At 41.2% G+C, this 25,857-nt stretch overlaps 1 protein-coding gene across 2 annotated transcripts in view; it reads right to left on the reverse strand.

Annotated features, from left to right (window-relative positions):
- FNDC3B (fibronectin type III domain containing 3B) overlaps positions 1-25,857 on the reverse strand; it is a 337,270-nt gene that overhangs the window by 216,859 nt on the left and 94,554 nt on the right. For both annotated transcript variants that reach the window (XM_021702670.2, XM_021702671.2), the window contains exon 3: positions 21,601-21,676. In XM_021702670.2, coding sequence (XP_021558345.1) covers positions 21,601-21,676 — 76 coding nt within the window. The remainder of the gene's footprint in view (positions 1-21,600; positions 21,677-25,857) is intronic.

Raw genomic sequence — 25,857 nt, forward strand, 5'->3', positions numbered from 1 at the left:
TTCAAAAATGGTTCCATATATGGTACTGCTTATATGATTAAGTTACACAGTGTACCTACAACTTTTTACAATCCACTTGTAAATGTGACTTTCCTTATTCGTAAACAAAATTCTGTTTACACTTAAGAGCATTATGAGAGCAACAGCCATGCCACCACGTAGATTAGAATATTGAAGACAAACTTTCAATAATAGTCCATGAGCTGCTGAAATAAACCTCGAAAGGTTAAGCAAACATTCTACAAGGGAAAGCGATTTGACCTGGAATTTGATATGGTTCATTTCCACATGGAGATCTAACAGATTAATTAGCTGCTTTTTAACCAAATAAATTCCAGTTGCTCTGGAGAATGAGCATGGAAATAAAATTCCAAAAATCAGCAACGGCCACTTTTCACTGCAGATCCTCCTTCCACAGCAAGGCTTTCCAGATGGAATCAGCAAACAATGCAAAGACCTGTTCCAGATCTAGGCGGGCAGTGTTAAGGACATCCCTGTGACCGTCCCTTGCTGGCAGCCACCCAGCCTCCCAGCAATGCTCCTGCACCCAACCCTGAACACTTCCTCTTGCCTTCCTCCAGCACTGGGATCAACTGCCACTTGGCAGCTACCACTCAGGCTGGGTGGCTAATGGTGGGGACAATAGCAACTCTCATCCAGACTTAGTCAAACTCTATTTGGGGAAGAGATGGAAAAAAATACAAGACACCAAACAACTGAAGGCCTAAGTTCTTCTTTGCAAAATAATTGCATTAGTTGATGCAATTGATGACAGCAAAACATATGAAATTAATAAAGACTTTTTTTTCAATAACGCAAAGAGACTTGCTAATATGGCTTTGCAAAGACTCTGAAGTTTCATTTCAACAAAGAATGTCCTGAAAATTTGTAATGCACAAATTATCTCATTACCATCACACAAAAGAATGATCACTCCCACTGCCCTGGCTTCCTACTCACAGTTGTATTTGAAGAATAGATTTACCAAGAACATTTTGAAATAAGAGTCTCTGGTTTTTTGGTTTTTTTTTTTTTTTCCCCACAGTATGAGCTGCGATGAAAAAAAAAGAAAAAGCACATAACTGCATACACAGCACCTCCGCTACTGAAACAGGGTTAACAGATAAAGCTGTTTCTCCCCACCGAGTCCTTCACAAAGTATAAGCCCAGGAGCCCTCTAACAACAGCAACAAAACACCATGAACGATTTGGGGTAACTTTCTAATTCCACCAATGTATGGCCTATGAAAAATGAGTCAGAGCCTCTTCAGAGGAAATCAGAGGACTTCCCTGAAAACGTAAGTACACCCATTACTATATACTTAATAGAGTTATATATCCTCTCCCTGCCACGCTTACCCGGCCTGTTTTTCCTGCGAATTCATTTGCTATGGGAAGAAGGTTCTGTTTCCTGAGCTGAGGGTGATAATTTAGGGAGCAACAGAAGAAAGGCTTACAGGGAGGAAGAAATGCTGGAAAATATGGCCAATGTAAAGGATTTCCAGAAGGTGCCGTAAGTACAAGTCCATCTACAGCCAACACTGCAGCAGGAATGAGATCATATGCTAGACCTAAATCTGCCTCAGTTTTATTCCATGAGCGAGGGTAAACACCCCACCAAACAAATTCAAGTGAAGTATACATAAATGGTACACCGGGAACTAAGGGTTACACCACAAGCCAAAGGCCACCCAGCGGCAATCCCGTAGGGATGCTACAACAATAAAGAAAAGCAGGTATCAAACTGCTTGGCCGTCTCCAGAGTCCTCAATGAGAGGAACTTGTAGGAGCTTAAAAGATCAAGAGAACTTTTTGAAAACTGAGAAAGTTTTCCCAATCTCTGCGGCAGATGGGCTCCACATTCTCCCTATCGCTTTAGCTGAATATTTAAGGGTCATCTCTGACTTTCTCTTTGTAATTTTCCAATTTCTATAATTTAAACCATACTTAAAAAATTTAAACCATGCTCAAAAGGTGCTGATGGGTCTTCCTTTCAAAAGTTTCCTTTCATCTGCAATCCTACTGCACCCCACATTCACCTCATGCATAGCGTAGCAACACCATCTGGGTCCTACTCCACAGTTTCTAGCTCTCTAGCCTACAAATACATACCGCGCATTCTAATGGCACCGCTTGTCCAAAAGCTGCGCTGGAGGCAAGAAGGCCAGGAGAGGCTTTTACAATAGCCGAGGGATGATGAAGGCTCCAAAGCAGGAGACAGAGAACAGAACTTTTATTCTCAGACATCTTGAAAGTCTCTAGAGCATTCCCTAACAAATCAGCTTGCCTAAAAGGCTAAATTTTCTTCTCTATAAAATGAGACTGGCAGATTAGCTCAATGGTTTTTCTTTTTTTTTTTTCCCCCTAAGATTTATTTATTTGACAGAGAGAGAGACAGGGACAGCGGGAACAGAAGCAGGAGTGGAGAGAGAGGGAGAAGCAGGCTTCCCAAGGAGCAGGGAGCCCGATGAGGGGCTCGATCCCAGGACGCTGGGATCATGCCTGAGCCACCCAGGTGCCCCAGCTCAATGGTTTTTCAATGTAGGTATGTTAGGAATACAAGGTGGTCAGGGGAGAAGTTTTAAGGGCCACTGCCAGAAGAAAGATGAGCAGGTGTGCCCCGGACCTCTCTGCCCCCAGCTCGCCCCACCTGCATCTGTTCCGGGGAGTGGAGTTCCATTTAAGACTAACTGAAGAATTGGGACGCCTGGGTGGCTCAGTCGGGTAAGCATCTTCCTTCGGCTCGGGTCATGATCCCAGGGTCCTGGGATCGAGCCCCGCAACGGGCTCCTTGCTCAGCGGGGAGCCTGCTTCTCCCTCTGCCTGCCGCTCCCCCTGCTTGTGTTCTCTCTGACAAATTAAAAAAAAAAAAAAAAAAAAGACTAACAGAAGAAAAGGTTCTACAATAACTTTTAGAAATAGAGGAAGCCACTAAAGGTCTAGATCAAAAGAGAAGTCCCATCTCAATCTGAAATTCCATGCTAAGTTGACTTTTTTGGGCCCTATTAGAAGGCAAAGCTGTCCTTGGACCTTTTCGGAGATGCAAACAAGCACTAGGCAGTGGATGCAACAGGCCGACATGGGCACCACGGAGGTGAGCACTGCGAGGCAGGATCTGCTCCTCTCTGGTCTCTTTCAGCCCTTTCCCCAGTGCCTACCGAGCTGAAAAGAGTGGTTTCCACCAAGACACAACCTACAGTTTTCCTTTGTTTTTCGGCACGTCTGTCTGCAGGACATGAGCAGGAGCCCATGCTCCCCCAGCCTGGGCGAGAGCGAGGCCCATGCAGGCTGTGGGATGCAGCCCAGCCTGGCCCTCTGAAGTGTCCCCTCAGATGTGTCTGGCACACCGGGTCTCACCCCAGAACTTAACTCCTGCTGATAAGAAACCCTTCCTATGGCCAAACACATCACCCCTCCTGTTTTTCTTCCTCCTCCTCCCTTCCTATAAAAGAGGTGTCTTTTAAGTCTATCTAGAAGGAAACCTGAACAGCCAGGCGCTTTCCTCTCTTAATTTGTTCCTTATCCCGCTGGTGATTCACGGCCTCAGCCGCTCCTTCCTCAGCACACTGAGGCGGCTCTGTTCTGCTCAGTTGTGGGAGGCCACGTCAGCAGGAAACGGCGCTGGCTGCCAGGTCACATTCAAGACTGTCTGGAGCAAGTCAGCGCGCAGCACCCGCAGGACAGAGGCAGCTCGATGGTTTCTCCCAAGTGGAGGGAGCGCTGAGCCTGGAAAAAAAAAGGGCTGGCCTCCGAGGGCCACAGCAGCACAAGCTTACGGGAACCTCCAAACACTACGGGTTGCTTGCCCCATTTCTAAATGTTCCCCAAATATTTCCAATTATAGTTATTGGTTTCCCTTCTCCTCCTTTTCTTAGAGGACTTACTGTACTGCCTCCAAATTCATATTTGGAAAAGGCTGACACAAGCCAAATCAAACTTCATCGTGGCTTTCTGGCTCCTGAGTCCGACAGAGGAAATTCTGCACACCCAACCAATCTCAGCAGCCCCGACGTGCACTGCATCAGGACGGAAAACCTGACCTAAGGGGCCAACACACAAAGGGGTCCCTGCCGGTCTTTTTCCTTCTAAACACATACAGTAAAAACAGTAAACAAATAAGGTGTGCCAGATGTCATCGTGACAGCTCCCAGGAGAGATTTAGGACAACTAGCCCATGAATCGCCCCGGACAAAGACACACGATGAACTAATGATAAGACGGTGCTTCCCCTTAGCCAATGCTTTGCTCAGCAGACTTCGTTATCCACAAGGCAGATGATCCTCCTCCTGACCTGCCATCAGAAGGTCAACAGTAGCCTCATGCTACGTCACAGTGCCTGTGTCATGAATTCAGTGCATCTCATCCTGCAGGCATTTGATCATCTCACATCACAAGAAGGATGCGTCCAGAACAGGATATTCTACGAGACCACATTCTCATAACTTTTGTACAGGATATTGTTATGATTGTTCTATTTTATTATTAGTCGTTGTTGTTAATCTCTTACTGTACCCAATTTATAAATTCGACTTTACCATAGATATGCCACGTATAGGAAAACACATAGTATGTGCAGGGTCTGGTACTATCTACCGTTTCAGGCATCCACTGGATATCTTGGAACGTAGCCCATTGGACAAGGGGGTGGGGCACACTATGGTGCCATATTTTATGTAGCCAGTCCAGTAAGTTCCAAAATCAATCCTGCTCACGTAAACCCAACAGGATTAAGGTTAACATGCTAAAATAGCAGGGCTCCTATGCACCCAGAATACCGAGAAGTTTCTTGATTTGCTGCAAATGAGAACAGGGATTCTGTAAAAGGAAGAAATGTGATTTTTTTTTTTCCAGAAACCTCCTAAGTTGAGGGCTTTCCCCTCCACTCTTGGAAGGTCTTCTTAAGTGGACAGCCCAAAAGTCAATCTTTCTCCTCAGAAACACCACGTGTGCTCAAGAAAATATCCTGTCCCATGGAGAGTATTCATAGAAGAGAAGAGGAGAGAAAGGAAGTGAAGACTGAGTAGTTCAGGACAAAGAGGAGGGTGGAGGAGGGTGTGCTCATGAGAGAAAGGGCACAGAATGGAGCACAGAGTGACACACATCCACACTGCAAAGACACAGCAAAGGCAGTCTGATTCTGTCAGTTCTGGAAGGCACGGAGCTACGCCACAGAGAGAAGGTGTTAACTCCCCCAGGCACACATGTGCACACACAAACCCAAATGCAAAAGGGAAGATGTAGCTGCCAAGAGGAGTCGGTAGAATAGAAGCACTAGGAACAAACCAGAAGAGGAGGAAAACCGCACAGAGCCCGGGGGACTCCATGTGGCTAAGGCACTCACTTTTCCATGAGGACCTGGAGACTAAAAGACCAAACATTAGAGGTACTTAGAGATTTAGTGATATAGAGAAGGTATTCTTTTCATCTTCAGCCATTCAGAAAATGAACACCCACAGCACATCTAATCGGAGTGGTCCCTCAAACCTGGTCTTCAGACAGGAACTGAGGATCTGAAGCAGATCTCACCAGCACCTCCTTACGGGGGAGAAACAAAATATAAGATTCAGCTACCTAATTAATTGACTGAAAACCCAACAAGTATTCTAAGTTTAACTGGCTACCACAGGCTTTATATAACTCTAACATTTTCACAAAAGAAAAATACTCGATGCCCTGATAAACTACAATGAAGCTTTAAAAGCATCTCAAAAATAAAAACTACCAAACCTCATATACTGCTTGTACACCTGGAATAAGTTTAAATTAGTTCTTATGCAAGGAAGGTATTTAGAGGTAGATGGTCTAGGTCCAAAGGTAATATATTTCTTGGTTAACACTGTAGGCCGAAAATAAAATAAAATAAAGGAAAAGGTGGGGAGAGCAGGGATAAGCTACAAGAACTAAATGTTTTCCATATAAATGTTAGAAGCACATGATAAGGTTGCTGAACTGTGTTATATTGTTTTTTATAGGATGAACCACAGAGGAGCCCTGAAAATTGTAAAAAGAAACCCAAAGTGAAAATCTTGAGTTTTAGACAGAACACACACAAGTGGTAACACTGGCAAATGAATACACACGTGTGTGTGTGTATGTGTGTATTCATACATACATACACACTTAAGAAAAAAAAAAAAGGCCTTTTGGCATAATGAGAGCTACATTTGGTGAGAAGCTAAAACGAACAATGAGCATCACAAGATCAACAAGCTTATGATTTGTATATAAATCTCCAGGACATATTTAGAAGGGATAATGTTTAAACAAATGAGTCACATTTCTACAACTGAAAAGCAGACAGAATAGTGAGCTATTCCAATTTTTACACACACACAAGGATACATGAAATGATGATGCAAACACAGAATTAGGAAAAACCCGTATCAATCTGCGATTTTTAAAGACCTAATTAAATCTGGAAGAGAAATTAAAAACTAAATTAGTGTTTTCATTGATTCCAAGTAACTTTTTCCCTCATTTTAACATCTCCTGAAATAGGAAAGCATTTTACATTAACGGCAAGTCATCATCTGATGATGGTGTCTTCTCTTTTGTAGAGATATGAAAAACAATGGCGTATCTTAACATCAATGGCATTCTAGGTTCAATAATAATGATAGCAAATAATCCTGTGAAACCAATGCAAGAAGAACAAGCACGTGTGCTGTTTTGTAGATGAGACACAAGCAGCAAGGCAATGCCATCCAGTTCATGGAGAAGAGGTAGGCACATATATGGACCCTTGAGCTGAGGCAGTACACCCAGGATGAGAAAGCATCACTTTTTGTGCTTTTAGGAATTTCTCCATTCACAAATAATTTAATACCTTAAATAGTAGATGACAGAAATAAAATCCACCAAATGTTTTACTGAATGCAATGTAAACTAATGACACTTAGAACAACTCTATCTTTAAAAATATACTGGGTACCAATTATACCTAAATCTCTGGAGGTAGGGACCCAAGCATCGCTTGTTTTAAATCCCAGGTGACTGAGCTGGACAGCCAGGGATGACCACCAGTGGCATAAAGCATCCAGCATATAACAGGTGCACAAATACATTTTTTTTTTTTTTAAGATTTTATTTATTTATTTGACAGAGAGAGAGTGCTGAGAGAGCGCCCTCATGAGCGCACGCACAAGCAGGGGGAGCGGCAGGCACAGAGAGCGGGAGAAGCAGGGCCTCTGCTGAGTAAGGAGCCTTACTCAGGACCCGATCCCAGGCTTCTGGGATCATAACCTGAGCTGAAGGCAGACGCTTAACTGAGCCACCCAGGCGCCCCCCCCAAGTACATTTTAAAATATAGCAATTACTGATTGAGAAACCAATTGAAAAATGATGCCAGGTACCACAACAGTAACAAAACTTTGCTGTTTTCTGGGTTTTGTTTTGTTTTTCACCTTTTTCTTTTTTATTAATTGGGTATGCTGGATGTCTCTATACTGTGTTCAGATGACTGCAGAACCTGAAAGCTTTTGCTGCTATTGATACATAACATACTGCTACTGGTCTTTTTATGTAAATTAATACAGACATACATACACATACACACATATATACATATATATACATATACACACATATACATATATACACATATATACATATATATACATACACATATATAAAATTTGAATTTTTAGAAACTTCAGCTGTGCTGTCAACTTTAGGAAAAGTATCCCAATTATATGGTGTTGGGCTGGCATTGTACAGAATTTAACAGCCATATTGGTCTAGAAATGTTAAACATAATTTTTTCCATTTGTACAGGGGTAACGCACTGTATTAAACATGTAAAGTCTTACCTACACGGGTTTGATTACAGAAACTAATAAAGTATTCTCTAAATTTAAAAAAATGTGGCAATTATTAAAAAAAGAAAAAATTTATCCTGGGTAATTTTCTTTCCCCTTTTTTGTTCCTAGTCAAGATTAAGTTACTGCTAATAAATTTAGGGAAATTCATATAGTACCCAAAGAGTCTCAAATGATAATTTGCCATCTCACTTGCAAATAGAAAATCCTAGATAATTAAGCTCTTGAAATCTGCCCACACTTGAACCTATTCAAAAAGAGCTTAGTCTTTTCACGAAAATTAGGAACATATAAATGGCAGAGAACTCTAGAGGAATTAAAGTGAGAGAGGAACAAGAAATTGAAAGTTAAGAACTTTAGGAGAGGAAAGTGAGGCTCTGATCAATGGAACTAGACTGAATGAGAAGAGAGTTAAACTTGTATCAGGGGACTCTTGTTCTAATCAGAGCCACAAGGATTTGTCAGGTTTCTTCATGTAAAACGGAAGAGGAAAATTAACAATATAATCAGCTGATTTTTACTCCAGGAGTTCAAGTCCAGTGACCTTGGATGTGAACCTAAGTCAACAACAACAAAAAGCTACACAAAACAGAGGGTGTGCAGAAGGTGCAGAGTTAAGATTTATATCGACAAAGGGAAACAGGCTTGACATAAATTTAAAGAGGGAGGTTAGCAAGGCTATTTCACTCTTCCTGCTGAGCCATTCCCTGGGTCTCCCAAATACATTACCCAGTACCACTTTTCAGCACTCTGGCTCAAATTCGGAAGACTCTCATTTTCTCCAAAGTTTGTTCTGCGGTTAATTACTTGTCTTCTGACTCCCCCGGGTAAAGCCAAGAAACAGGTAGAATGCACCTGTTGTACTTGAGTTCCATCTGAGATGGAGGCTGGCATTCTACTCACCTCTGAGGAATGTTAATTGCTGATACCAGCATGACAGGTACAATGAGGAGCAGAAAAATGATCAATGAGTTCAAGTCACAGAACAAGAGACCATGAGAAAGCTCCCCAAGAGCTCTAACTTTCATTACTAATAATCGGTCTGGAATTCAATTTGACCCTTGAAACAGATTTTTTCAACAGGGCACAAAGTTCTAAATTTCTACAATGGTGCCCTGTCCACAGGAGGAAAAAAAAGAAACAACATGTATAATCCTGTTTTCCACGTTACTATGGAGTCATTCACTAACCCCAACAGCCTCCCATGGCTCGCTCCTCCTCTCTGCTGTAGGCACTGGCCCTCCATTCCAGATCCTTACTGGTGTGGAGTCCTATCTATTTTGAATTCTGAGTCATTTCCTTTCCCCCTAGTTTTATGCTCTAAAACCTTCCTGTTTCTTTAGAATACACACGCTGAAGCCAATTTCCATATGGGTCTACCCAGTTTTTAGCCTCCCCTTTTGGCTTTTTCTTTTACTATGACACAGCTAACTGGGGAAAGGAATGCACTTGCTGATTACCTGCATACAGTGTGGTACTGTTTATCTGTTTGGAGTATTTTCCGTATTTATTTAAGTTTCCTAACTCTGTGATCCCCAAATACACATAATATTATTCATTAAATTTTAAAATATTCCTAGGATATCTTTGCCAATCATATTTATTCTCATTTTGTGGGAACGGAAGCACAAAGAAAGAGGAATTCCTGATAAAATGGCAATTGAGTTAAAAGATGTCAACTTGAAAGACTGTTTACAAACAAATCCTTTGAAAATAGAATCCCTGATTCAAATGTCAGTTTGTTAAAATTCTAGAAGAGGAAGGGGAAAAAAATTTCAGACCAAGAAAAAATTCTATCTTCGAGCTAACGACTGAGGAATTTGAGCCAATTCTTTCTTATTTTTCTGCATCCACAGGGACTTTTTTTTGCCTTTTGTCCAAATTGTGACCAGACTGAATCCCAAGAGTTCTCTCTTTTGTTTAAGGGTACTACTTCTGTAAATCCCATTTCCTTACAAGGGCCCCTCACCCCAACAATGTCCTCCTACTTCACTTCAGTTGTTCTCAAAGCCCAGTCCCAGAACCAAGAACATCAGTATTGCCTGGGTAACTTCTTAGCAATGCAAATTATCAGCACACCCCCACCCCGAATCAGAAAGGGGGGGGGGGCGGGAACACACAAACACACACACACACACACACACCAGCAATCTGTATTTTAAGAAGCCTTCCATGCTGAAGTTATTGGTAATTATCAGCATCTGACATCCGATATGCCCTGGACTCAGGTATGCTGTAGGGACCACCTGAGTCAAATGTCAAGATGTCTCCTGGGTACTTACCCCCTTTCAAGGTACTAGGCAAAATCTAGAATGAAGGAAACAAAGAGGGAAGCAACAGTGCCAGCCCAATTTCTTTCATAAAGTCAAGTAGAAAGAGGCTAAAAGCAGCTTCTGTGAACACCTGTAAGATGGTTATTTTCCATCTCACTCAATTCCAACCACCCTGCACAATCTTACCTGTTGTAATCAACTCTGGATTGTACGAGTTTACAACAGAATAGGTGAACAAATATTGTGTTTACATCTAAATAAAGGTAAAACAAATTTGTACTCTGCTGAGTACAAATAAATTTGTACTCTGCTGAGAGGAGTAAATTTCTCTTTGATGACCCTTGTTAAGGACTTGAAGTTTATAACAAAAACTAAATAGCAATTTTAATTAATAAGTTCAATAAAGACAACCACCATGTAGAGGTTCCTTAAAAAGTATATGAATGCAAGATAAAAGATCTTTAAGCACCTGGAAAAACTGCAAAACCTCCTAAAGAACACTAGCCTGAATGAAATGAACAGATGCAGGTATGCAGCAGGTGCAGTGTGATGTATTGGGAAAAGCAGGGCCTAAGAGTTTAAGCTAGCCTGAGGATTCACTGAACCAGAGAGTCTCAATCTCCACTGCGTATTAGAATCAACTGTGAAACGTTTCCAAACTACTAACGTCCTGGCCTTACCCTCCTACAATCTGACAATTTCCTAAAATTACCCTAGGGATCGACTGCGTATTTTTTACAAGTTCCCCAGGTAATTTGATGTGCAAAATTTACAAAACACTACGTTAATACAACCAGCTTTAAAATTCTGAAATAAATAAATAAATATATTAATAAAAAATATTAATAAAATTCTGAGGTCAGAGAGGTTATCTTAAGCATATGATGCAGGAACTAGGTTACTCAAAATGTGAATGCTTGACCCACAGAATAAAATCTCTCTTGATCATTAAGAATAAATTAACCAGGGGCGCCTGGGTGGCTCAGTTAGTTAAACGTCTGCATTCGGGTCAGGTCATGATCTCGGGGTCCTGGGATGGAGCTGGTGTCAGGCACTCTGCTCAGTGGGGAGTCTGCTTCCCCTCTCCCTCTGCTCCCCCGCCAAACAAACAATTTTTTTTTAAAAAAGTATAAATAAACCAAATTAACTCAGATCTTACTTTCTTATGGGATTAACATGCCATGCTTGGGCTACATTTTATTAACACTTTGTGATTATTTCATGCTTATACTCAAAGGCAATTTAAGTACAGGGGCGCCTGAGTGGCTCAGTCAGTTAAGCCTCCAACTCTTAGTTTCAGCTCAGGGTCGTGAGATTGAGCCCTGTAGCAGGCCCGAAGCCCGGCGTGGAGCCTGCTTAAGATTCTCTCTCTCCCTCTCCTGCTCATGCTCTCTCTCTCTCTAAAATAAATAAATCTTAAAAAAAAAAAAATAGAAATTACAATTTGCTAATAATTGGAAGGTTTTAGATTAAGTAAAAATGTGGAAATTCCTATAGCCAGAAAGTTACCACAAAACTGGTGTTAATTCTGGCTCTATAATGCGACATAAAAAGTGTCCAGAAAGGTGTCACATTTAAAGTATGCGATGCTTCCATTTTAACTCAAGACACAGAAAGACTCGAAGAGTTGAAAAAACTCCCCTTTTAACCAGCTGTCTTCACATCCTCAAAAAGTGTGCAAAATACCTTCCAAGTCACTGAAAACTGCCTCAGAGAGAGAAGCAATAACCCAAGTTGACAAGCAGAAAAAAGTGTTTATTTTTTTTAAGTCTGCCCTTTTTTAATCCTTTTTTTTTCATCCCATTGCTTGCCCAATTAGGATGGAATACAAAATATTCACTATTAAAGGACAAAAATTTTTCTAAAAGACCAGATTCCACCTATCTTACAAAATGTACAATTCAGATAGTGCCCATTGCTCACTCCCTCTCTTCTGTGTGTGTCCCTTTGGCCAGCGAGTCATGACCACCTCCTAAGCACCTCTGATTTCTGCTCCTACTTCTACACTCCACCCTCTACAGTGCCCTCAACCCAGGCTCTCCTGGCCTCCTGCCTGCCCCTCACCGTCACCCATCTCACCACCTCCCTCACCCCCACTTCGATCACACTGGGTGACAGAGAAAAACTACTCCACTTAATTCAGTAACCAGGCTCATTTACAATTTAAAGTGTACTCTATCCATTCCTGGGTCTGACAGAGTTTGAGAGTTTACTACACAGATAAATGCGATAATTTCTAACTGCACAGAAACATTTATAAAACATTAATGAGTAACCTACATGAAAATATTTGCCAATAACACAAAAGATAAAGTTGGTCTACCTTTTACTATTAAATATCCTTAAAAATATTTTCCAAGATATTCCCAGCCTACTCCTCACAAAAGGAAAAAAGTTATCAGAAGAATGAAGAGAATAATCATTCCCTCACGCTCTTTACTGGTAAGCGGACCTAACCCATATAATGGGCTTCTTCAGAATTGCTGTGTGTTTTTAAAAAGCACTCTTACCTGCATTCATTATCCTAATTTGAAAAACTAAGAGTAAATATAATTAAGTACAATAACAAACAAAAAGAAAAAAGAACCTCTGTGAAGTAGTTCAATTTTTCCATCACTCTGGACATGAATTTTTAGCAGTTTATTAGTGACTCTCCTTTATTCCGGATGCCTAGTAGGTGCTGGATACAAAGACCCGTAGATTTGACCCCTACCCTTGAAGAAACTTACCCTCTAAAGAACCCTTTACAGTCTTCCTTAAAGACACTTCCAATATGATGCTTTCCATTTCAAGTTCTAAGAGTAAAAAATACAGAAAGAAGAAAGCAAGACCCCAAAGGCTACAAGCTACGAAATGTGGCAGACAAGTGAGGTAATGGGACACTGTTCACTCTTCTGAATTATCAGGCACGCAAAGATCTGCGATATTTAAGGAACTCCAAGCAGTGGTACCTTCAGAAATGACATTTTAACCATTGTTCAACAAGTTTGAAAGGCAAAAGGGCACACAAGCTAAATTCCCATTGCCTAGTTTTTGAAATGTGTTATTTTGAAGCATTACAACAACAATGTGGAGACATCTAAAAGAAAATCCTAACCAATCTCACAAGTTCACGTAGGCTCTCCTGGAATGCTTTAAAAATGACAGGTAACAAAAATGAAGAGTCATTCAATGTCTGGCCATAATGGGGACTGGGCACCTAACAATGGCTCCTATTTACTGGAGTTTACAAGGACTCTGAAACTTCCTACACAATATGTCCTTTGATCCTCGGGGTAACATTTCAAGACCGATAAGGTCATTCCAATTCTACAGATAAGGAAACAGAGGTGTGGAGAAGTAACTAATTTTGTGATATACAAGTAAAATGCAAGGAATTTCTAAACCACGTAATCTCACTCCAAGACCCACCAAGATCTCACCCATATGCCTTACAGCCCTTCACTCATGCCTAAGAGCAGGACACACTAAATGAATATTAAAAGTTGTATGAAATTTGAATCCCCTGGCTGGCTCAGTGGTAGAGCATGTGACTCTTGATCTCAGGGTCATGAGTTCAAGCCCCACACCGGGTGTGGAGCCTACTTAAAAAATAATTAAAAAAAAAAAAAAAGGTAGTGTGGAATTTAATCGAAATGTAAAAGGCAAGGCATACCCAGAGGAACTGCTCTGTAAGCCAGTCTGAATATGGCCGCTCAGGGCCTGCTGTGAGAGTTCACTACTTATTACCCCCAAAGGAAAGCAACAACTGAAGCCTGAACTACAACAGAGCTTACTTTAAATACGTGTAACAGTAGGCCTGTGGTTTTATCCACCACCTGCATCTGAAGAATATATACACTCCCATAAACCTTCATCAGAAACATCTGATCTGTTGCCATCACCATCAACCCCATGAAAGCAAGCCTAGTAGACCTAGGCAGTAAAATGGAGGCTAGACCTTCTTTCACTGATTTCCATGAGTAGGATAATCACATCACGGCCCACAATTTATCATGACATCTCCTTAGAACAAAAATAATCAGCAAAGCTGCGTCCATTACTAGATAATGGTGATGATGATGGCTCTTCCAATGGTCAGGTATTAGCATTATCCCCACCTTATGAGAGAAAATCGAGGCTAAGAGGTTAAGCATTAGCTAGCAAACAACCAGGGATCGTACTACATAGCACTGACATTTAAAACATCATCTTTATTAACTTCTAACAAATCACATCACTAAAACTTTACTTGGAGACAAAGGCCAACGTCTGACGATGTAATACTGGGTGAGGTTTTTTGTCTTAATTACATAACTGCAACAACAGCTATAAACCATCAAGATAACTGGCAAGGGCAGAAGGAGAAGGCCAGACAGCAGCAGACACACTGGGTACCTCCCTTGACAGGGACGTTACACCTCCTGGGAAGCAACATAGTTTGGCACTGATGGACCCCAGGCTCATGACATCACCCAATCCCAGCATGATGACAGCTCCAAGTACCATCACATACCTTCCTCCCATCCCTTCCGGAAACTGCACTTTCTGCTCCAGGCCCATCAGTACTTACCAGCCCTCGTAGAGACCACGCTACTGGTCAACTTCTAGTTGCTCAGCAACAAGCTAGGGTCTGAAAGAGGCCTCTCCACCCATAGAATGCCTGCTTGCAACAAATGGCTGTACATGTCTACGTAGGACAGAAAAGCCAAATCGTCACGTTCGAAATAAAGCTCTCAAATATTTCAGGGATCAGGTATACTCCAAAACGCTTTAAGTGACTTGTGACCCAATATTACACACACACACACACACACACACACACCCCACCCCCCCAGGCAAAAGACTGCTTTGTCCTGAAGCTACCACTTCAGAGCTATAAAATGAACTGGCAAATTGATGGAGTTAATTCAAAGTTTTCCTAGAAACTCAGACCCTCCCAGCTTCGAACCTCACTGGAGGACTGAAGTAACTCTCACCAAATACAGTTTTGGATCAATCATAAAGATAAGACAGGATACTGGAGCTAGCCTGAGCAATTTTAAGAGCTTTTCAAGGGAGGCCCAACTCTTCACAATAACATTTCAGCAATCACTCACAAACCGCCCTCCTCCCCCACTGCAAAAGAAGTTGACTTTTCAAGACAGTTTCTCGCGTTGCAAAAGAACCTCTCAAAATCCTCGTCTTTTAATAAGAAAAAAATATTTCCACTTATAAGACATTCTACAAATACAGTCAAATAACAATGTAATGAAAGTTTGCAAAGATTCAGAAGAAGGTAAGGCACTCACATACAAACCACCCCAAATATTTCTGATGAAAACCTTGTTTGCAGATGTAAGCCAAGGTAAGAGTTCTAATCAACCTTAGAAGACAGATTTCATTCGCCACAGGTCTTCTCCCATGGTTTTAAGCCAGTAAAACGAGAATTTCTTATTTATATGCAGAGTCTGCTTTAAAGGAGTAGACCATATAGAAGCTTCGCTTGTGAAATTATAGTCTACCTCAGCTTATACCCTCATTCTGACACCATTCATGTCATTTCTCCATACACAAAGCAAGAGACGAGGGTTCCCTAGGACCTGTCATCAAATTCTTAGCAAGAATGACAGGTCAGTGTTTTAATGTGCCAAACAAGTCTAATAAATGCACTTAGAGTACCAAATGAGGGAATTAAAAAAAAAAAAAAAAAAAGGAACATTAAAGTCCCTGTGGCAGGCTGGGCGCTGAATCATACAAAGAGGGGAGGGGGTGGGAGACAAACGAGGAGATTCAGAAATGTGGAACCGCTCTCAATGGTGTCATTCACAGAGTCCCTGAGCAGAGCGTGGTGTTCATCAACGATACAGTTCCCACACTCAGTGGGGCAGGAGGAGAATCCGACACAAGCTGAAGAAGGCTTGTGGAGAATAAGGAGAGGAGAGAAAAGTTCCACACTCTAATGGCAGCCAAGCTATGGCCATGTTGGAGCAGGGGTCTCTGAGTCCCCTCCTACCACACATTCTGCTGTCATTTCCAGGTCTCAATCCACTCAGTACAAGTGAGCAGAGTAAACCACATCTGTAAAAGGCGTCTATTGTAGGCAAAAAACATCAGCAATTACATATCTTCAAATAGTATTCTTTATTAAAATAATGGTACTTCCCAAGCATTTTACTTTAATCTTTTTTCTTCTATCACCATGACATCCATCTATTTTCTTCAGGCTCGCGGTTTGTATGTAAGTCTTAAAACACGAATTAAAAAAAAGAAACCACACAAATAAAAACTGCAGTTTTGGGGGTGCCTGGGTGGCTCAGTCAGTTAAGCGTCTGCCTTCGGCTCAGGTCATGATCTCGGGTCAGGGTCCTGGGATGGAGCCCCAGATCGGGCTCCCTACTCAGCGGGGGGATCTGCTTCTTCCTCTCCCATGGCCCTTCCCCCCCGCCCCATCTCTAATAAATAAAATCTTTCTTAAAAAAAAAATTGCAATTTTGGGGCACCTGCGTGGCTCAGATGGTTAAGCGTCTGCCTCCGGCTCAGGTTACGATCCCAGGGTTCTGGGATCGAGCCCCGCATCTGGCTCCTGGCTCAGTGGGGAGCCTGCTTCTCCCTCTCCTTCTGCCTCTCCCTCTGCTCATGCTCTCTATCTCTGTGTCTCGAATGAATAAACAAAATCTTAAAAAAAAAATTTTTTTTTTTAATAAAAATTGCAGTTTTAATACTGGGTCAATATGAAAGTACTTTAGATTCTAAACATGTTTCTCTAAAGGAAACTGATTAGCTTCAATGATCCAACATTTTGGAAATGTGAAAGTTCTTCTAGGAGACTTGAGAGACCACGAAAAAGTTATTGAACTAAACATCTTCAAGCTCCCAGCACAATATTTAAAAGAAAGATCAACACACCTGATGGGATGCCAGAGCCAGTCAAGGATCTAGTTAAAAAATTATTAAGAGGCTGCGGGGCCAGTGGGTAGGGTGAGGATACTGTGTCACAACTGGGTTCACAGTCAAATTCAAGAGCTCAAGAAAGGTCCACACAGATAACCAGACTGTTATATACAATGCCACCTAGACCTGCTCCTCCAGGAAAGCAGAGGTCGAAATGGAATGGAGTGGTCTACGAGGGCTCCCGGAGGAGACAGACCTGGAGCCCTAAAGGAAGTGTGGTATTTGTTTTGGCTGAAGGATTTTACAGGGAATGGAGAAATGGCCCAGATAAAAAGATGGCATGTGTGGACAGGAAGGAAGGCTGCGTTGCCAGCACCTCAGCCCAGACAAGGATATGAAAAATAATGGGACAGACCCGCAGCTGCCCTCTATTAATTCCTGAATTTAAGCAAAGGCAAGAATTCATATTGATTGCTAAGATTCCTTTTTTTTCCCCCTAACAATTGGCTCTTTATACTTTCATTTGGCCTAGGAAAAGAAAAATCTTTTGTCTAGGATGCCATAGGTACAGTGCTGCCTCCAAGTGAGAATAAACTATGACCTTTTGTAGCCCCTTCAAGACCTATGATTCATGTTTCATGGAAAATATTGAGAAATATTCCATTAGAAATGAATCTGCTTTCACAGCACATTGTAGGTTTCCTGTGTTTTTCTTCCTTCATTATCACCAAGGACACTCTCATGAAAACAAAATCTTGTTTTCTCCCCCAGAGTAACCATATTCTTTATATTGACTTGCTGTGAATTTCCAAACTGCCTTTTCATGGCACCACAGTGAGCTTCTGCTGACTAATGACGTCATAAACGTCCTATAGAGAACATTAGTAGGCTAACAAATTCGACTGCAAGTAAAGACAGTTGACCTCAAATGGCGTAATTTCAAAGTTTCCAGGAAGACTCCACAACCAGCTAAACTCCCTACCCCAATCCCCCACCCCCACCCTTCGCAGCAATCCCTAACCTGCTGAAATAGCAGTGGTGAAATAGCCAAGTTATTAAACTGACCGTTTCAATCGTGGTATAAGCAATGGTCATGACTTCAAAATTTCCAGAAAGGCCACTTCCAACCACCACTCCTCCCACACCCCCCTCCCCAAAACCACCACCGCCCCACCCGCTGGGTGGGGTTGAAAGAGCACAACTAGAGCTTCATTCTCTTCACTTTAATCTCTAGTACAATGCAAAGGCTTCTTTCACAAGTTCCCATTACAATATGATTCAATTTCAGATCTTTTCCTAATAGGCTTTTAAAAGGTAAGCAAGAAGACTGCCTCCCCCATTACCAGTCCTCTCCCACTGGACCCTTCATCTTACAGCAGCTGGAGCTGGAAGCCCCACCGAGAAGCTCAGCCCACCACAACTCTGGGCCCCGTCCTAACTTGGGGCAGAAATAATTTAAGGAATTCTAAATCAGTACTCCTGTGTCACACTATCTGCTCTTAGCTCTGTTAACAGGACATCCGTCTTATCCCAAAGACCCAGTCTCTGCAAACCATCTCTACTTGATCTCGGCCATCTGAGTACTCATGCTGGTATCCTGCCCAGAATCCTGTTATTCCAGGAATAGGAACCCACCTTGCTCTTGTCACATGCCCAAAGAGAATGGAGTGCTAATACTGGAGTTCCCTGATGTATGCACAGAGCAGGACACATAAAGAGCTCAGGCTCTAGAGTCAGAGAGACCAGGGATGAAAACCCAACTCTGCATCTTCTAACTGTGTGAATTTAGGTGTGTAAATGAACCTCCACGGGCCTCACCCTCATGTTTATCTATCATACCCATTAACTGAGAGAATACAAAGAACAGCGTAAGAGCTGAATAGGTATTAGGGATGTCAATCACAGCGAAAGGATAATAACGTTACAATTTGTGTTGGAATTTACAAATATATTCCCTATTCCCACATTCTGTGTTAATATGCTCTACCCACCTGGAGTGAAGTATTCACTAACTTACACTGAACTCAAAAGAAGGCTTATATGGGGCGGGGTGGGGGGTGGGGGTGCTCAGTGACTGCCTATGATGCAATGGTGACAGTCAGTGGGTCTGGACTCCAGGTCCTTCCAGCTCCTGCAGTTCATCCTGTCGCTGCCCCAGGGCTTCCCAAGCCCTAGCAAACCAATTAGCTCCCTGTTCTGGTCCCTTGCATCCTATCCTGTGTCATTTCAATTAATTGGGCCAGGTACCACCACGCCCCAAATGGAGATAACCATAGCATCTGGGTGTTCAGAAGAGAACAAAGGATAGGAAGGCTGGGGAAGCCAAAGATAAATGGCTCCACAATTCTGCTTTAGTCAAAAGGCTTTTCTGAAATCACTGGAAGGGGTGTTAATGTCACTTATCTCAAAGTATCATCATGAATAAATACAAAGCTCCCATTGTGAACAGAGTTATATACTTGCAACATTCCCTGCAGAATTCACCAGTTACTGACATGAACTCAAAAGAAAAAAAAAGTGGGGAGAGGCTAACCTGATGAACACACGCACGCACACACACGCACATGCACCCATGCACGCAGAACAATAAAAGCAGGTTGCATAAAAGAGTGTATTTCATATATGTAGATCTATTCAGCAACTTGCTTTTATGGATTCTATTACACACACTCAGTTGTAGAAGAACATAGTCTACCTGCCAATTAATTCATGGGGCTCCACAATGTTACCATGATCAGAAGCTCAAATACTTTCTTACTTAACTGAAAATACCAGGTTCATTCTATGTAGGTGAAATGACTTTTTATCTAATTTTTCTATAGCATGATTCTTTTTAAGAGTGGATTTTGAGGTTTTATTTGTTGAAAATATCCATTTATTATAGAACTACAAGTAGGTAGAAGATTCTATATCCCATACTATTTTAAAATAATTATTTCCTCTCTTCTTTTACCTGAAAGTTTCTTTGTATGATTCATCACCAAAGACTAGATTCAGTTCTTAAATGGCTTAGAACACCAAAGATCAATTTCAGGAACATAATGGTCAGAGAAATGCAATCAGTAAAAATCATTAATAAAACAGTTAAGTCATTTCAGATTATCTAACTGCAATTAAAATTCATTAGGCTTGAATCTTCCAAAATACACTCATTTCTCCAAAAGTAAAAGTTTTTTCCCTAGTTTTTGTACCTATAGGAACAAAATTAAGTAGCAAAACTACAAAGCAGCATGCTCTGCTATATATAAAACAAAGCAGTAGAAAAATCACCTTTTTCCATGTAGCTCATTATGAGAAACCAAAAATAAAGGGCATTTCCCTTCATTTATGTATTGGTGAACAAGTCCAAAAATTAAAACAGGCCTCTGATCAGAGTCTTGGCCAATCAATAACCTAGTATTGAACTCCATTACACGCCAATTTGCCATTTGCCCTATAATCCCAATCACTGTCAAAAAGAGCTACCACCAACAGTGCCCTCCAACACAGCAGTGTTTACAGGCTAACTACAGATCTGGACTGAGCTTCCTATGGTTCAGAGGGCCTAAGTCACTACTTTCCTAAGTGAACTAGAGAGAGGCGGCACTGGATTATACAACCAGGCAGTAACTAAAATGCCCTAGGAGCCATACTTAAAGATCTATACCAAAGGAACATCACCTACCTGGAACTTATTTAGATGCAAGATCCTGGACTCTGAGCTGATGCAGTAATGCAATAAGACATTTAGAGAACTTTCGAGAGTATTCTGCATATGGAGGGGCATGAATTATTAGGCCCAGAGAGTGGACCATGATGGGCAGTTTTCTAAGATGGCCCTCAGTGATTCCCGCCTGCTGGTGTTCCTACACTGTGCAAATTCCCTTTCTTGAGTGGGCTGGACCTAGTATCGCCCCCTTGGCCTCTAGCTGCTCCTCTGATAAAGCCAGCTGTCTCATGGAGAAACCATTTAGCAAGGAACTGAGGGAAGCCTCCCGCCAATAGCACACAAAAACCTAAATCCTACCAACAACCCCTCAAGCAAGCCTGGAAACAGACTGACCCTTAGACATGCCTCGCAAGGAGGGCAGCTCTAGCCCACACCTGGATTTGGGGATCTTGAGAGGCCCAGGGCCATGGGACACAGCTAAACTGTGCCTAAAATTCCTGACCCACAAAAACTGTGAGATAATACATGTTGTTGTTATAAGCCCCTAAATTTTGGAGTAATCTGTTAATCAGTAACAAATAGCAGATACTTAATACAGATTTTACCTCAAAAAACATCATCTGGTTAGCATCACAGTATTTATTTGAAACTTTTGAACTAATTTGAAAAAGTTCTTGTTGTTCTCAATTGAAAATTTAAAGTCCTTCAAAATCTCAACATTTTCCAAATTCCATAATATATTAAAAGATACTGCAAGCCTTCCCAAGTTAAATTAACTCACTTAAAAGTCAACAGAATACTAGAGGTATTTAACTTTGTCCCTTTATTTATCACAGGCCTACATTAGCATCAAGACTCTATGTTATAGAAAGATTAAAAAGTTTTTTAAAAATCCAAGATAAATTTTACTTCTGGAAAATAAAGACACAAGGAAAAACTTTACTCTTCCTTCAAACAAGAAATAAAAGAGAAACTCCTTTGATTAGAAGGCTTACAAGAATTTCCTTACCTTGAATGCACTGAAGTGTTCCATCCTCCGCTCTTATTGTGAAAGTCTCACCTGGATTAACTTGAACAAGAATGACCTGCAAAATAACACATTAATTTCAGTTTAATACCAAAGCATCTGGGGTTTCTCTTCAACAGTTTTATTACCTGAATTTATGTACTAGACAGGATGTATGTGGCACAGAATCCTGTATAAACACAAAACTTAGGATAGGTCTTAGACCTGGTTCAGCTTTGAGCGGGGTAAGTACATGCATTTGAATTTAGCTAAGAGAATTCTCCTGCGTTGGTTATGATGCTAGGTACCTAAAAAGCTCAACTTTTTTTTTACTTTTACAACAATTCCTTTTTTTCTTACACTAATTTAGAAAGAAGAAATCGAGAAGAAAGTAGACCAGAAACTCTGCTTATAAAGGAAAATGGCACAGAGAAACGTGGCTCTGGCCAAACACCATGGAGCATATTCTTCCCAAGTGTCCATTACTGACTTCGGTCATATGATTCTACTGTGTAACAAAAGAAGGCAACTGATAAGAAAAATGTTTGGAAAATAAAGTATTTGTATAAGTGCTGGAAATAATGATAAACACTATAAAATAAATGAATAATAATATTATAAACAGGCCTCAAACACTCAAATTTTAAAATCTATTATCTAAATGTCAGTGAACATTAATATTTATTTATTTAAAAAATTTTATTTAACTATGAGAGAGAGCACATGCAAGAGCACACACCAAGTCGGGGAGGCGCAGAGGGAGAGACTCTTTATTAGGCAGACTCCCCGCTGATGCAAGGAACCCCACAGGGCGCTCAATCCCACAACCCATGAGATTATGACCCGAGCCGAAGAGTCGGACACTCAACCGACTGAGCCACCCAGGCACCCCTAATATTTAATATAAGTAGACAACTTCCAAGACTAGACCACGCACAGCAATGGCAAAGTATGTTCTTTTAAGAGCCTCGGTTTTAGATCTCATCTAGTTCCTGTAGGTAACAGAAAGAAACATCACTAATTTATATCTAAATATAAATCAAAGGATGTAATCCAAGTTTAAAAACTGTAGTTAAGGGGCGCCTGGGTGGCTCAGTCGTTAAGCATCTGCCTTCAGCTCAGGTCATGATCCCAGGGTCCTGGGCTCCCTGCTCGGCGGGAAGCCAGTTTCTCCCTCTCCCACTCCCCCTGCTTGTGTTCCATCTCTCGCTGTGTCTCTGTCAAATAAATAAATAAAATCTTTAAAAAATAATAAAAAAAATGGGGCGCCTGGGTGGCTCAGTCGTTAAACGTCTGCCTTCGGTTCAGGTCATGATCCCGGGGTCCTGGGATCGAGCCCCACATCGGGGTCCCTGCTCGGCGGGAAGCCTGCTTCTCCCTCTCCCCCTGCTTGTGTTCCCTCTCTGGATGTGTCTCTCTCTGTCAAATAAATAAATAAAATCTTTAAAATAAATAAATAATAGAAAAATAAAAACTGTAGTTAAAAAAATCACCATGTGCAAGGTTAACACTATTAAAATAATGACCGTACATTTCTGGAAATTGGAAGGATGTTGAGTGTCACATTCACCTTAGCATTCTTGGAGCAAGCCTTGTCCCTCCCTGCATCGAAACCATCAAGCATACCGTTCCCTCTACCTGTAATGGTTTCCCTGTCCTTCTTCTCTGCCTGCCACCCACCTTACTCCTTTCCTGATGAGTGACCAATGCCTATTCACTCTTGTCAGCTTAAGAAGTGTCATCTGCTTCTCAGGACAGGTTGGGTCTCCCACTGTATGCTGTAACACAGGCACACATGCCCACACACCGATACTTCTCCTTCCTAGAATTTACAACTCCAATTAGTTAAGCAGTTATTCTAGGGTCTGTCTTTGCTTCTTTGAGATTGACTCTGTAAGGACAAGATCTGGCATAAAGTCAAGTGCTCAAAACTATACCCGGCCTAGAATAAGTGCTTAATAACTATTTCTACTAAATGAATGAAGGTCGTAAAACACAAGGAAAACCATTGCAAACAACACTGCAAACAAAAATTTTAACTTCGAAATTAAGCTTTCATAATATTCCATTTAAAAGGTCAACTGTTTTTTTAAGGTCAACTTTATTTACTGTATGTACCATAATTTCTGTTCTGTAAAAATGTTTGAGATCAAAGCCGTTTCATTCTTAAAACCTAAACCTTTAATATCCATGTATTTTGCTTCTTCTACTAATCCACCACAGGAGACACTGTTGGGATATTAAAATTATTTAAATCAGGAAATGCATTAACTGGAGAAAACAAGATCATTCAGGAAAAAGCCATCCAAGCTTCATCCCTGTTGCTTCTCATTATCTTGAATTGTAACGGTGGTTTCAAGGCAATTTATTTTTCCTGTACAGTAACTGTGTCAATAATCTTTCAGTCTTAAGTATTCAAATTCTCACCAATGTAAACACACTGTGCCATTTTAAGAACTCAAAAGGAAATCCCTTCAGATCTCTACAGAGTGATTAAAACATTTCAATTGCTTTCTTGAAACTGAGCTTTTAAAGTCATTCCTAACATGAAAATAGTTTTAACTTTATTTTTACATAAACATAGAACATAACTACAATAGAATAAAAAAAAAACACTCCAATAAAGACAATTATCTGTGTCTTTTAAAAAGTCTTTAGACCAATTCCAACATTACTATAATAGAGCAGAAATCATTTGCTTGTGTTGAAACCTGTGGGGATAAGACCTATAAAACAGGCTGGAGAATTAATTAGTTAGAGAGGAAAAAAAAAAAAAAAAATCAAAGGACATCAAGCCTATGCCCCAGATACTCTCTGACAATCCCAAATTCATGTACTCTCTCTCCTCCACCGCTCTCATAATTGTCACACAACGTGTCCTGAATGCAGGTCCTCAAAGTACAATTCACCAGTATTATGGAAAGTTCCAGGCAAGAAAAGGGATTTCTGAATTGGGGTACGCTCCAGATTCTGTCACATTACCTGCTCCTCACACTGTATGAAAAGTGTCTATAATGATTCCTTAGCGGTCACAGACACCAGGCCACAATTCCAAGCCTCCAAAAGCCATTTATGCCATCCCCTCTCTGCTTACGGAGGCCAATTCCTGAACCCCACCCTGCTTCTTCAGTGGGGAAAGATGATAAGTAAAGAGCTTTTAAGCATCCTACTAAAATACCTCTCTTCAAATGTTTCATTCCTGTAATTTTCCCTGCTGCTGGGTTGCTATGGCAACCAGATTATAATCTACCAAGTTACCTCAGAAACCAGGCAAATCTCCTGCGTCCCAATATCAATTTTTCTTAGTAAGAGCAAAAGTCATTATTTGAGCAACCCATATTCATCTTGGCACCGAGTTATTTTAAAAGAAAGCATTTTATTATACTGAGGTCGACTGACCACCTTGCTGTTTTCACTGTCAATAAAGGAGAGAGAACAAAGTTTTGGGACACACACCAGCCCAGTGATCTTGTCCCTGACAACAGACATGAATGAGAAGTCAGAAGCGTGCCTTGCATCACCCAGCCTTGAGGCGCATGAGTCACACCCTGGCAGGCTCCCTGGCGCTTAACCTTTCCTGTCATAGCAGCCTGCCCTTCAATCTCTCCCCCCTCTAACCCACTCTGTCTCCCTCCCTCCTTTCTCTCTCTAGCCACAAGGCAGACATAACTGTTACAAGTTCTCATAAATGCAGAACGTAAAACATCCTATCACTGCCCAAACCTCATCATTTTTTGTCCACTCGCTAAGCATTTCCTGCTCTTCCAAAGTCAGCATTAAAACAATTCATGCTGCATTCTGTGTCTCGTCAGAGGAAGATTTTAACCACTGATAGATTCTTCTCCAGAGATGCTAAAATAGAACCGTGTTCATCAAATCGTAAGAGCATACTTCAGGCTATGCTTGCTTCATCAGATCAGTTTCAAATCTGTTACAGCTAAAAGAACCAAACAACCCAAAATAACCAGAGGCAAGTTTGTCAAAAATTAATGAAAAATAAGTGACTATTCTTCCAAAATCTTAACCGATAAAACAAGAGGTAGGATTGATGTAATTAAGCAAAAGGCTAAAACAGCATCGTGAGAAAGCTTTGCCCAACAAGATTATTGAAACAGGTTGTCAACAGATCTTTCCTTAAAGGTATAAATCTAACTAGGGGAGGAAAAGGAAAGCTACTATTGCAATTTAAATTGTGGGTGGCTGATTAACCAGATCAATGGTATCTAAGACCATTCCTGGAGGCAAATTCCTAATTTACGC

This window comes from Neomonachus schauinslandi, chromosome 1 (genome assembly GCF_002201575.2).
Source record: "Neomonachus schauinslandi chromosome 1, ASM220157v2, whole genome shotgun sequence".
Lineage (NCBI taxonomy): Eukaryota > Metazoa > Chordata > Mammalia > Carnivora > Phocidae > Neomonachus > Neomonachus schauinslandi.